At 45.4% G+C, this 14,597-nt stretch overlaps 1 protein-coding gene across 2 annotated transcripts in view; it reads left to right on the top strand.

The window, feature by feature from the left end:
• Nucleotides 1-12,396: 12,396 nt before the first annotated feature.
• Nucleotides 12,397-14,597, top strand: part of RNF150 (ring finger protein 150) — a 245,496-nt gene continuing 243,295 nt past the window's right edge. The window contains exon 1 of one of the 2 annotated variants that reach the window (XM_036853557.1): nucleotides 12,397-14,145. In XM_036853557.1, coding sequence (XP_036709452.1) covers nucleotides 13,656-14,145 — 490 coding nt within the window. In that variant the 5' untranslated portion in view covers nucleotides 12,397-13,655. The remainder of the gene's footprint in view (nucleotides 14,146-14,597) is intronic. The other variant, XM_036853558.1, reaches the window with a different exon arrangement.

Raw genomic sequence — 14,597 nt, 5'->3', positions numbered from 1 at the left:
ACTGAAGGAAGGAATCATCTCTGTCCTGTTTTCTGGTGTCTAAGCATATTCATGCTCCTAAAAGCATCAGTGAACATCACCTAGAAAATTGAGCTTACCAGCCACAAAGTCCTATAGGGAGACAATCTTCTGCATAGAATTCATGCTCATTCTGAACAAGGGACGGGGCTCCTCCAAAGCAAAGGATCACTGAGAACCAGACTCCAAAGCAACTGTATAGCATATGACAGTTGCCAATTGTAGAATATTTCAATAAACTCAGTCTTTATCACTGTGGCACAGCTGGTGGCAAGGGGATTGGAAAGGCTGGTAAGCTATGCGCTGTGAGGGTCAGAATTATGTGTTTGGAATAGTGGCTTTTGAGCAAATGCATGTCACGTTACAGATCACAAAATCTTACCTAGTCAAACAGTGTTTATAGTTCTTCACAAAAAGATAAGCCCCACATATATGCAGTATGGTGAGGATTCATGGTTTCCCTTCTACACATTTTATTTTTCCCCCAAGTGTTGAGAAAGATAATAATTGAAGGGGGATTTTTTCCAGGAAGGGTGATCAGGGGAAATATCTCTGAGAAAATGGCGTTTAAAAGTAAAGAAGAGGCGCTTCCCTGGTGGCACAGTGGTTGAGAATCTGCCTGCCAATGCAGGGGACACCGGTTCGAGCCCTGGTCTGGGAAGATCCCACATGCCGTGGAGCAACTAGGCCCGTGAGCCACAATTACTGAGCCCGCGCGTCTGGAGCCTGTGCTCCGCAACAAGAGAGGCCACGATAGTGAGAGGCCCGCGCACCGCGATGAAGAGTGGCCCCTGCTCGCTGCAACTAGAGAAAGCCCTCGTACAGAAACAAGACCCAACACAGCCAAAATAAAATGTAATTAATTAATTAATTAATTTTAAAAAAGAAAAAGTTCACTTTAAAAAAAAAAAAAAAAAATGTGAAGGACGAGGACTTCCCTGGTGGCGCAGTGGTTTAGAATCTGCCTGCCAATGCAGGGGAGACGGGTTCGAGCCCTGGTCTGGGAAGATCCCACATGTTGCGGAGCAACTAAGCCCATGTGCCACAATTACTGAAGCCCACGCTCCTAGAGCGCGTGAGTCACAACTACTGAGCCCACGTGCCACAACTACTGAAGCCCGCACACCTAGAGCCCGTGCTCCGCAAAAAGACAAGCCACCGCAATGAGAAGCCTGCACACCACAGCGAAGAGTAGCCCCCGCTCGCCACAACGAAGACCCAGCACAGCCAAAAATAAATGTAAATAAACAAATTTATTTTTTAAAAATTCATTAAAAAACAGAAGTAAAGGAAGAATAGTTTACATCTGCTAATCCCACAAGTTCTCTCCCCCACCCCCCTTCCCCTTGGCAACCACAAGTCTGTTCTCTATGTCTGTGATTCTGTTTCTCTTTTATAGATATATAGGATGTACACACAACAAGGTCCTACTGTATATCACAGGGAACTATATTCAATATCCTGTGATAAACCGTAATGGAAAAGAATATTAAAAAAAAAAAAGAATGTCTCTATGTGTATAACTGGGTCACTTTGCTGTACAGCAGAGATTGGCACTACATTGTAAACCAACTATAGTTCAATTAAAAAAAAAAAGTAAAGGAAGAAGCAGTGGCTCTGTGAACAGTGAGGAAAAGAGCATTCTAGACATGTGCAAAAGCACTGGGACTTTTTTTTCCCCATTTGAGGATCTAAAAGAAAACCAGGGTAATTCCCTGGTGGTCCAGTGGTTAGGCTTCCGCACTTTCACTGCCAAGAGCCTGGGTTCGATCCCTGGTCGGGGAACTAAGGTCCCGCAAGCCACGTGGTACGGCCAAAAAGAAAAGAAAACTAGTGCAGCTGAGGTGATGAGAGGAGGGTACCAGCCTGAGGAAAGGGCAGGGATAGCTCCCGTAAATCATGGAATCGTTCAATGAGGCGGGGGGTGACCCAATCAGATTTACATTTAAAATTCACTTGAAATGCTGTGTTGACTCCCATGAAGGAGGGAAGCCTTAGTCCAGTTCAGAGACTACTATAGTCATCTTGCTGGGAGGGTCGTAGCCCGGACTAATGTGGTTATAGGGGAGATGGAGAGGAGAGAGTAGGTTTATGATTTTTTTTGAAGATTGAATTAATGGAACTGGCTGATGGATTAGATATACGGGTGGGTGAGGGGCAGTGGTGAGGAAAAGGGAGGAATCAAGAACAACTTCTGGCTTGAGTACCTGAGTGGGTGATGGTGTCATTTACTATATGATGAACATAAGAAGGGGAAGAATTGAGAGCTCAGAGTTTGACATAGTAATTATGTGATGTCCATAAATCATCAACAGGGACATGGAAATTAGGCAATGAGATAAATGAGTTTGAGGCTTCAAAAAATAGGTTTGGGAATCATCAGTTATGAGTAGGTATCAAAGACAAGATCACTAAAACTGGAAACATCACCTAAATAGAGAACAAAATGAAAAAAAAAAAAAGGGTCACAGCAACCCTTGGGATCTTTAGGAACCTTTAGGTGCAGAGCCCTAGGGAACCCAACAGTTACACATCACACTGAGGGACCAAAAGAGGAGTTCTGAGGAAATCAAGAACGGGGAGAGCTTCTCAAGCAGAAGGCCGTGGTCGACCTTGTCGAGTGCTGCTGGGAGGTTACATAAACTGAGGACAGAAATGTCTCCGTTGGATTTGGCAAAGTAGTGGTCCCTGGAGACCAGAGATGTTTCAGTGGGTGATCTGGGCAGAAGACAGAATATAGTGGGTGGAGGATGGAATGGGGTGACAGTCACTATAGCCAGTGTTTTTGAAAAGGTTTGCTATAAAAAGAGAGAGGAAAGGAGGTAGCAGCAGGAAGAAAGATCTATTTTAGGTGACACTTGAGTATGTCTGTGTGCTAATTGGATACTCTGGTTAAAAGGAAGTGATTTATTAGATAACTAATAAGAACCTGCTGCATAGCACAGGGAACTCTACTCAATACTCTGTAATGGCCTATATGGGGAAAGAATCTAAAAAAAAAAAAAGAGCGGATATATGTATATGTATAGCTGATCCACTTTGCTGTATACTTGAAACAACACAACATTGTATATCAACTATACTCCAATAAAAATTAAAAAAAAAAAGAAGTGATTTATGATGTGGAGAGGGAGACATTAATTCTAAAAGCCAAGTTCTTGGGAAGGCAAAAGGGAACAAGATTCCTAGCAAAAGTGGAAGTGTTGGCCTCGATAGGCGGAAGGGTGTTTTTAGGGATGATAAAATGAAGCAATGCTGGATGGCTTTGGGATCAGGTGGTGGGAAGATGAGGAATTTGATTCTGAAGGCTTCCTTTTTTCTAAATCAAATTTGAGGTGAGATAGTAAGCTAAGAGTAAGAAACTAAAGAGTGTGTAGAAGGTGTGACAAGAGGAAAGATATGAAAATATTCAAAGGGGAGTGGAAAAGTGAACGTACTGAAGAAACATAGTAACAATGTCTGAAGATGCCAATGTGAGGTTTACATCACCATTTTCTTTTATTATTAATTAATTTATTTATTTATTTATTTATGGCTGTGTTGGGTCTTCGTTTCTGTGCGAGGGCTTTCTCTAGTTGCGGCAAGTGGGGGCCACTCTTCATCGCGGTGCGCGGGCCTCTCACTGTCGTGGCCTCTCTCGTTGCGGAGCACAGGCTCCAGATGCGCAGGCTCAGCAGTTGTGGCTCACGGGCCTAGTTGCTCCATGGCATGTGGGATCTTCCCAGACCAGGGCTCGAACCCGTGTCCCCTGCATCGGCAGGCAGACTCTCAACCACTGCGCCACCAGGGAAGCCCCTACATCACCAATTTAAAGCAAAATTGATCAGGTCAGTAGTGAGATCTTTGATGATGAGGATGACAATTATAATGGTGATGGTAATAATGATAATAATAATAATGGATATGAATGGGAATTCTCCTTGACTCTTGTCACCCCAAAGCTCACCCCACGATGAACTGGCTGGGCCATGCTTGGTGTCACTTCCCTCCATATTTCATTCTTATTATGTTCAAAGAGGGAAGCATTTCTAGAGAGAGGAAGCCTATTCTATCAAGTATACCGAGTGACTTGTTTCCCCAACTAGAAATTCCAAGTAAATTCTACAGATCCCTTTGGAGACCCTAATAGAATCAAGCCTAACAGCAACAATAACAACAAAAGAAGCATATAATTTTAAGTGACCTGAGTAAGAGAGTTATTAAATCCACAGAACGTTCCAGTTGGAGAGGTTTGTTGAAATCATCAATTCTAACACCCTCATTTTGCAGAAGAGGAAGTAGACTCTGAAGGGACTGATCTGAGCTTTCACACTAGTCATTTGCAGCACTGTGGCAAGAACTCAGACCAGAGAGCCCCTGTGAAAACCAGCACAGCACCTGGTATATGGGGAAAAAATAAATAGATGTTATTTCCTATCTCTTGTTCCTTCTCAGTGACCTTACCGTATGGTGAATGAGTCAATAGAAAAATAGTAATGCAGTCATCTTGCAACAGGTCTGTGTGACTATAGCTCAACGGACATATAGGCATTAGTATCAAAAATAAAGTAAGTCTGTGTTCTCTATCTGCAGGTTGGTTGAATCTACAGATTCAAAACTCGCAGGTATGGAGGACCGACTGTATTCACCGTACTACACCACTTTATATAAGGGACTTGAGCATCCGCATATTTGGTATCTGGCAGGGGCTCCTGGAACCAATTCCCCGTGGATACAGAGGGACGACTGTATGCTGAAGTGAGTGATGAGTCATCCCGCAGTCTTGACCTAGATAGCAAATTAGGCACAGAGCTGGGATTAAAACCCTGACACCTGTGCCTTTCAGTCCTAAGGCTGTCTCCCTTAACTGCGGTGCTTGCTGTTTACCAGCTCTGTGGGAAGGGGCTTCATGGTAAAAAGGGAAATTATTCATAAAAACATCCTTCTAAACAGCCAGCTCTAAGAGGGCAGGAAGAGGGCCTGGATTCTCTCCCATCTGGTAATTTTGACAAAGTACAGTTTACAGCTTCTCGTGACCATAGCTGTTATCGTCAGTCAGCATGCAATTCTCTGGATGTCTTCACCTGTAGATACATCCTCTCTCATCCCAGCCTTCTGGTGAAAGAGGACAAGATGGTCTTAAAAAGGACAGAAAAAGAAAAGATGTCAGTTTTTTTAAAAATGTACCCAATGAAAAGTAATAGTTTAGAACAAAAACTGAACAATCGTGTAAAAAAAAAAAATAAGAAAAAGAAAAAAAGAGATGTATAGCGGTGAAAAAGTTTTCTGCTGGTTTTGGCTCAAGTCCCAAGTGAGTTTTTCTAGGCTGACTTTCCATATCTAGTTGGTCAAAAAAATCCATGACATAAAGTTGTTTGGAAGGGTATGTGGTTAATAAGAAAGACAAAGAAGCCCAAATTAACTGTCAAAATCATATCAAAGACTGAAATAAGTAGAACTCACTTGATAATTCAAAGGAGCAAAAAAGAAAAAAAAACGGTTATTTTTTTAGCAAAGTATCCTGTTTTGAAATTCGGAAAGTTAGTAAAGGAATAAAGAGCAAAGAAATGAGTATCATTAGTTTCATGCACATTCTCCAAAAAAAAAAAAAAAACAGCCATAAGCTTCCATTTCCATCTGCTGTACTTGCAGCAGAAGTTACAGGGACTTTTGGACTATGAAAGTTGTTCTACTTTGCCTGGAGAGCTAGTACGTGGTCTCAGAGAAGCAATACAGCCCACCAGTGTAGCAGGGTAAATTGGCTATGAAAGCACAAACGAGGTAAAAGTGACTTCATGGGAGCTGAAGTGAACAAAGAAATTAACCAGAGGCACACAAAGTGAAGTTACAAATCAGAGTCAAGTTAACAAACAAGATGGTGAATATCTAAGACAAAGAGAATACCAAGGCAATAGGATAGCCCTTAAGACCGTAGCCTGGGGACCTCCCTGGCGGTCCAGTGATTGAGACTCCCCCTTCCAATGCAGGGGGTGCAGGTTCGATTCCTGGTCAGGGAGCTAAGATCCCGCATGCCTCGCTGTCAAAAAACCAAAACATAAAAACAGAAGCGATATTGTAACAAATTCTTTAAAATGACTTTAAAAATGGTCCACAAAAAAAAAAAAAAAAAAAAAATCTTTAAAAAAAGGACCGTAGCCTGGTCTTCCAGTACTGGTCAGACTTCCAGTACAAAAGCCCCACCCTCTACCCCTTCTGCCCTTGCTAGTTGCATGACTTCAGGCACTTGTGTAATGGGACTAAGCTCATTCTGAGAATTCAATAAGTCAGCCTATGTAAAGTGCTTAGAACACATAGTACCTGCATATATATTAAGTGCTCAAATCTTTGTTACTGTTTATTATTCAACACACTGGTGGATGCTCTTGTGGGCCAGACATGGCAGCAGATGCTTGGAATATGGCAGGCGCTAGAAGTCCTGGAGGAGAAGCTCTGCAAGCCTAGGCCTCTGTAGGTTACCTGCAACCCTGGCTCAGTCATCCCTATATTTTGTTATTTCTATGTAGCATTACTTGCAGTCGCTGAATTCTTCTTATGTGTTTGTTTTTAAAACTAGCACCCACTAACTTCACAATTCCCTTGGATGATTCGGTCCATCTCTAAAACTAGACTCTAAACTCCTTGAGAGGAGGGCTCCTGTCTGTTCCTCAGCATCCAGCACAGGGCTTAACACAAAGAATGCAACCATACCTACAAAAATGAATAGACAGTCTTTCTTTAACATTTTTTTGGACGTTACATTTTCTAGACTTGTTCCCTCCTACTCCTCTTGTGCTGACCTCCCTTGGGGTCTCACTCTTCTTTGTGCCCTTTAGGATCTTCCAACAGTCCTGTAAGGAGGTGTAATCATTCCAGTTTTAAAGAGAAAATTGTGGTGCAGCGCTGTGAAAACTGCCCACGTGGCAGGACTGACATCCTAGTCTGGTTCATCTGCCACCAAAGCCCCACGCCTCCACCCCGCACATTGCACCTCCACTCCAAGCAAACGTGGAAGATGGGGAAGACGAAAATGTCGTTGGGACAGCCCATAGGAAACCAAATACCACAGGATATTACTGCACAGGAAATGGATTTTTTTTTCTGGCCGTGCCTTGTGGCTTGCAGGATCTTAGTTCCCCAACTAGGGATTGAACCTGGGCCACAACAGTGAAAGCACTGAGTCCTAACCACTGGACCGCCAGGGAACTCCGAGGAAATGGATTTTTAAAATAATAACGCCAGCCCTCACATGTAAAGTGAATCACCTATTGTATTTTTAGAATTCTTCCCCCTCTACAAACATATGGAAAATATTTTTAAAGAGTTTTCCCTCTTTTCAGTCATGGAGATAATTATTCAGGAGCTTATTGTGAAGAAAGAACTTACCCTGAAGAATGAACGGACATCAATTTTTAAAAATTGCAATCAATCAATCAAATCAATGAAAAATACAATATGAATCAAATCTTGTATATTGAAACTTTTCCCCATTAAACTTTTATTAAGCCATTAAACGTGTATACATAGGAGGAATTGTATTTTCAAATGATTTAATTCATTTTTTAAAGTCTACAGTAGAATGCCCTTTGAACATGCGGTGCACATGAATGGCAAGATGCCAAAGCAAAGCAGCGTCAAGGCTGAGAGCTTCGTAAAGTCTAATTTGCTGGCATTTGGAGAAATGGGACCCTGCTACTCTCTGCTGGAGCTGCCCTTTATTTCTGACTCGGACACATATAGGTTGCATGCATTTAAGTCAATTCTGCCTCTACCATTTATGAAAACAAGAATACCTCCACACACCAAAGACACCTGGGGAGACCTACTCAATTCTATCTGGCCTGGGCTGCTGGGCTGGTAGAGAGAGTTCCCCTTCAGGTGGGGACTCCCCATGAAGCTGTGTTCTGGTGATATTTCTTTTTTTTCTAAAGAAAGTTTAAATGCTTTTAATCATTTTTCAATTTGTCCTCTATTGAAAATGTATGAATAAGGGATTAAATTTATTCAAAAGAGGCCCCTACTATAATTCTTCAACTAACTAATTGAGAATACCTGTGGATATATATGAATTTATTACCATCGTGGACATGGTAGTGTGTGCTTAGTGTTCATGGGTGATACTGATCAGAATGTTTCCAATGATGTGGCCAGGTCACACTGCCATCTGGCTGTCTGCCTTTGTGCTTACTTGCCGTGTTGCTCTTTGCTGAAGTTTCTGAGGAATGTACCTAGGAGTTGGCCCAGACCTTGTTTTTGTAGAGATCTTTCATCGGGGCTACTCTATTCTGGTGATATTTCAAAAACAAATACTTGAAGGAGCTCACTTTACTCTGGGGCATGGTGTATTAAGTGAGGCCAACCTTTGGAAAAGTAATCTGGCCATCCAAAATATGTGTTAATAACTTGAAAACCGTCCGTGTGCTTTGATCCAATAATCTTCTTTCTGGAATTCTATGCTGAGGCAAATTACATGAAATTGCCATTTGGATATCTCTAGGCACCTTGAACCTAACATATTCAAAACTCTGGATTCTTATCCCAACCAACTCCTCCTGCAATCTCCCTCATCTCAGAAAATGACCCCTCCATTCTGCCAGTTGCTTAGGCTCCAAATGGTAGAGTCCTTCTGGTATTCTCTCTTTCTTTCACACCCCATTTCAAAGGCACCACAGAACACTGTCTGCTCCATCTTCAAAATACATCAAGGCTCCAATCACTTCTCACCACGTTCATCGCCACCTTCTTGGCATGAGTTACCATCCTCTGTTTCTGAATTATGGCTATAGCTCCTATTTGTTCTTCTTGCTTCCATACTGGCTCCAATACTGTCAGAATAAACTTTTAAACATGCATAGTCTGCATGTCAGACTATGTCACTTCCTGGCTTCAAACTCTCCAAAGGTTTTTCCTGTCACTCAGAATAAAATCCAAAGAGTTGATAGGCCTCTCATCTCTCTGATCTCATCTCCTTCACTCTTTCTTTCTCACACTCCTCCATTCTCAGTAGTCTCTCTGCCATTCTCCAAGCACATCAAATACAATCTCCCTTCAGGGCCATTGTGTTTATGGTGCTCTCTTCCTAATACAACCCGTCCCCCAATACATATATGGATCCCTCACTTCTTTCAGGATTCTGTTCACAATTCACCTCATCAGAGCAGTTGATCCCGATGTAAAATAGCACCTTATATAAAATAGGTCACCCTCCCTCACTCTGCTGCCTTTTTCTTCATAGAACTGTTATTGCCTGGCATAATCTACAATTTAAAATTTGTCTGTTTCTCCCGCCCCAAAATGTAGATTCTATGAAATTTATCTGTTTGAGTCCCTACTGGATACTCAACTCAGTGGTTCAAGTAGCACTACTGGAAGAAAGGAGCATTGTGCTAGAGGAGAATCACCAGCACAAGGCTGGAAACACATTAAGACCCATGCCCCAAATGGACTTTTTAGTTTATCATGAATTGGACTTCAGCTTCTCTGAAATAGTGGCTAGTGGAAATCAAGATCACAGAGATTACCATTATTCTTTTCTGAACCATTTAAGAGCAAGATGCAGACAGAATGTTTCATCCTACTAAATAATTCAGCGCACATATTCCCCACATAAGGACATTCTGCTACATAGCTACAATATAAACATTCGAATCAGGTAATCAGTGTTTATAGGATAGTACCATCCAATCCACAGACCGCATTCAATTTTGCCAACTGTTTGTTTTTCCTATCTGGTCCAGGAGCCAATCCAGACTTGTTCGTTGCATTTAGTTGTCATGCCTCTTAAGTCTCCTTCAATTTGGATCAATTGGTTTTTCTATCTTTCTCTGTCTCTCATGAGCTTAAAAGCTTTAAAGAATACAAGCCTGTCATTTTTTCAGAGGCTTCTCACCCTGGGTCCATCCAATGTCTCTCCATGTTCAGACTCAGGCTGTGCATTCTGAGCAGGACGCAACAGAAAAGAGGCTGTGCTCTACTCAGCACATCACATCAGAAGGCACATGATGTGACTCGTTCCCTTCCTGATGACGCTCATCTTGATCACCTGGTCAATTTGGTGTCTTCCAGGTTCTTTCCAATAAATTCCCCCCTTGATCAATAAGTATTTTTCAGAAGCTGCTTTAAGACTAAGCTGACATCCTGCTTCATATCAAACACCCACCCACCAGCCTTGGCATCCACTGAGGACTCCTGCTAAGAATCAACCAACATTGCCAAATGGTGACTTACTATTTCCATCAATCTTATTAGTTGGCATTATTCCATAAGGAATAGCTCTCCCTTTTTTTCCATTTATTTATTTATTCCATCATTATTTATCTATTCATTTATATTAGCATGGATTCATGGATTCCTTTCTTATCCAATAGGTTGTAATCAGTTACTATCACAATTTATTTTGATACTCAAATTGTCCCAGATTTGGCCAGTGGGAGCTCCTTCCTGCTGGCTCATGTGTCCTTTTAGCATGTTCCCATCATGCTTTGAGCACTTCCTATAAAAGTTTCCAAGTTTACTTTGAACTTTCCCAGCCCAAGTACTAGAATCAGCCCTGGTTCCATTTAACGGAGGATGGTACTTAGAAACCAAGATCTTCTGGCCACTTGATGTGTCCATTGCTCTGGCCTCTGAATGAAAATAGCTATGGTGTATAGGTGTATATATATATATATAATGATTTCATACTCATTTTGAATCCAATCCAACACCTCAGGGTCCTTTATGAAGCTGAACAGGATCCTGTAGAGCCCTCCTGGGTACAAATCCTTTCCGTGTCCCCCCGTTTTTTGTTTAGTAAATAGGCTTCATTCAGCCTCCTCGACCTTCCCTGAGTTCCAAAGGGCAGATTCAAATAGTTGCTTATCAGGGAAGGAGAAAGAAACAAAGAAGGAGCAGTCAAGAAACAACAGTGCAGCAATGGGGCAGGGTCCTGGTTCCTCCTCAAGGAATGCATATAACAATATCTTTGAGTTCTTCTGCAGGAACTAAGGCCCCTACCCAGGTGGAGGATGGGAACTTCAGGCTGAGCACAATATTGCTGGAACTCCGCTCACCAGCTCTGTTACCTCACCACCAACCAATCAGAAAAAAGTCTGCACACAGGGGAAGATAATGAAGACTCTGACCCCTTCCCTAAATGATTCTCCCTTTAAAACACGGTCAAGCAGAATCTTTGGAATTGGTTTTTGGACACGAGTCTGCCTTCTCCCCAGGTTGCTGGCCTCCTGAATAAAGCAACCTTTCCTTTCCAACCAACACCTGTCTCTCGGGTATTGGCTTTTGAGTGGCCAGCGGCAGAACCTGAGTTCGGTGACATTTATAGCTTTCTTTCCTTCCATATTCGTGAATTCCTTCTCCCCCACTAAGAAACCTGGCTCCCATTATATTTAATATTTTACTTATTTGCCCAATGTCCCTGTAATTAATCAGTCCCTCAGCCAGGATGCTACCTCCTTGGTCCTGCCATCTCCTCAGCCTCTAACTTTTCCTCTAAGGGAAAAAAATGACAGGGGTAGCTGTGCATTCTTAATGACACAGATTCACTAAGTTTTGTGGCTGGAGAAAAACCGCTAAGAGACAGAGAGATATGGGGAACCACTTTGGTTTGTGAGACATCTGTACAAAACCTCGCTGGGGGTTTTTAGGCAAAGGACTCAGATCTCTGGTGGTTCAGGAACCAGCAGCCAGGCATTCTTCACTTTTGCCTTTTTGGCATTAGGCACTATAAAAAGCACTGTCCCAATTGCCTAGAAGCCTATTTTCTAAAATGAATAAGTTAGGGAAATACACAAACACAGCACATCCAATACCATAGAGACAAATGCTTCTAAGTAGTTCTTTTTGTGCCTGCTTCTAATTTGGGTATAGCTGGGATTCTTTGCTCTCCCCTAACAGCCACCAGCTGTTCGTACTGCTTCTGGAAAAACAACAGTTGTACTGGTGGACAGCCATTAACAGATTTCTGTAAACATGCCAACTAAGGTCCTGGGGAAAAGGTGGACTTTTGTTTTCATCATGAATGGGTCCTGAGTTCTCTGAAAGATTGCCAGTTGGGAAGTACAAGGTGGGTGATTAAGGACCATCACACAAATTGCTTTCGAGACGTGACAAGTATCTCAAGCCAAAGAAACTGTTGGTGTGAAAAGATAACCGCTCAAACGTTTAACTGGTAAGGAATTGTGCTGTGTCAAAGTTTTAAGAACACGACTCTAGAGGGGCTGTACTCTCCACTAACTAGTTGTAAGCTCTATGCACAACTGGAGAATATCCTATAAACAATAATAAGCCAAACAAACCTGCCTTGCCTATTCATGCTCTAAGTCCTCTGTTACCAGTCACGACAACCAGAATAAACACAGTGAAGAAACAGCTCACCCAATTTCTTTTCTTACAGAGTTGGAAAACACTCATTCTATAGGAGAACAAATATCACATGTTTGCTGCCAGAGGGTAAGAAAGAAGCCCATTTCTATACTTACTCTAATATAGTGCAGCATCAGCATGACCTGGGAACTTCTTAGAAAAGCATATTCTGGAACCCACCTCACATGTACTGAATGAGAAACTCTGCAGCAGGGCCCATCAGTCTGAGTTTTAACACACACACACACACACACACCGGTGACGGTGACGGTGATGTACATTTAAATTTGATAGTCACTGCCCTAGATATTCGAGGCGTGGTGTTCGAAGGACCCAGCTACCAACTAACCTTACCAGTTGGCCCTAGGATGGGTAATTAGGGAAAGTTGTTTATGAGAGATACACACATTTCTCTACATTTGAGACTCAGGAAGTTGTTCCTCTCTTCATAGGTCAAGAGGTCGCTTCCCCTTTTGCCTCCACCTGGACCAAGTCGCAGAGTAGGTTGAATTTGAGATCCGGCAGGGGTCGCTGCTGCCCATAGAGAGACCGAGGCGAGCGTGGCAAGAGAAGCCTAGAATCTTTGACATCACATTAAGCTCCTCCTTGCACGCACACATTAGACACACACACAAACATATACAGACACACACACACACACGGACCGCGTACTCTTCTCTGCCGGCTCTCTCCCGCTACTCCCGAGCCGGCCCCTCCCGCGGCAAGTGTGCGCCGGGCGCAGCCAGAGAGGAACCGAGCGCCCGCAGCCCGAGGGACCTGGCGCACAGCAGGGGCGGCCGCCGCGCCCCCAGCCGGACCCGCACGCCCCAGCGCTCGGCGACGGCAGCCGGGACTCCTCGCCGGCACCCCGGGCTCGAAGCAGCCGCGTCCGCCCCCGCCGGGGCTGCAGGGCGCCGGGCCGCCACCCCGCACGCTCCCGGGCCCCCTGCCACCCCTATGAGAGAAGGAGAAGCCGGGCGAAGGAGCAGGACGCTCGGCAGCCGGACTCCGCCGCAAGCCGGAGCGCCCCCTCCGCCCGCGCCCCGCCGGCGCCCGCGAAGCAAGATGCAACCGCCGCGCTCCGGCTGAAAAGGGAAGGGGCCGGCGCCACCCGCTCGCTCGGAAGCCGGTCCCCGCGGCGGCTGCGCGTCCCGGCCGCGGCCCCTCGGGCCCGGGAGTGAGCGGGAGCAGGAGGAGGAGGAGAAGGACCAGCGGCCGGCCCGGCCTTGGCCGGGGCTGTGGAGGAGGAACGGCGCGGGGGGAGCGCGCGGGGGGCGGGGAGGGGGCCCCGGCGGATAAAGATGGCAATGTCTCTCATCCAAGCGTGCCGCAGCCTGGCTCTCTCAACATGGCTGCTTTCCTTTTGTTTCGTGCATCTGCTCTGCCTGGACTTCACCGTGGCCGAGAAAGAAGAATGGTACACCGCCTTCGTGAACATCACCTACGCCGAGCCCGCGCCGGACCCCGGGGCCGGGGCGGCGGGCGGCGGCGGCACCACCGCCGAGCTGCACACCGAGAAGACCGAGTGCGGGCGCTACGGGGAGCACTCGCCCAAGCAGGACGCCCGCGGGGAGGTGGTCATGGCCAGCTCGGCCCACGACCGCCTGGCCTGCGACCCTAACACCAAGTTCGCCGCCCCGGCCCACGGCAAGAACTGGATAGCCCTCATCCCCAAGGGCAACTGCACGTACAGGGATAAGATCCGGAACGCGTTCCTGCAGAACGCCTCCGCCGTGGTCATCTTCAACGTGGGCTCCAATACCAACGAGACCATCACCATGTCCCACGCAGGTAAGCGGCCCCGGCGGGCGCGGGGCGGGGGAGGGGAGCCAGAGGAGGATGCAGGCGCCGAGAAGGATCCAGCGCCTGCCTCCTAGCTCCTTCCTGCGAAGTCCGTGCTTTGCGAAAAGACGCGTCTCTGTTCCTCGGACCTACTAAGTTTTGCTCTGCGTCACTTCGTGGGGTTTACAAAGAAGAGAGGACTAACAGCATTGGGGGCACCAGAGAATGCGTTCCAATTAGCATCGCGGCACTCGGACGAAGGTTGGCCGAGGGGGGCTAACTTTTCCGAGGAGGATCTGGTAGGTGGGGTGTGGGGGGCAGGGTTCGGAGGTTGTTCTCGGCTAGTGAGCGGCCCCGCACCTGTTTGGAACCGGGAGATCTGATAACTCAGCTCTGCACTTGGGTGTGTGCATCAGGTATACTCCTGAGGCCGGCGTTTGTGTATCAGGAGGCGGGTAGGG

This window comes from Balaenoptera musculus, chromosome 5 (assembly GCF_009873245.2).
Source record: "Balaenoptera musculus isolate JJ_BM4_2016_0621 chromosome 5, mBalMus1.pri.v3, whole genome shotgun sequence".
In the NCBI taxonomy this organism is placed as follows: domain Eukaryota; kingdom Metazoa; phylum Chordata; class Mammalia; order Artiodactyla; family Balaenopteridae; genus Balaenoptera; species Balaenoptera musculus.
Note: the sequence above shows the minus strand (reverse complement) of the source record. Positions and strands in the feature narration are given on the sequence as shown.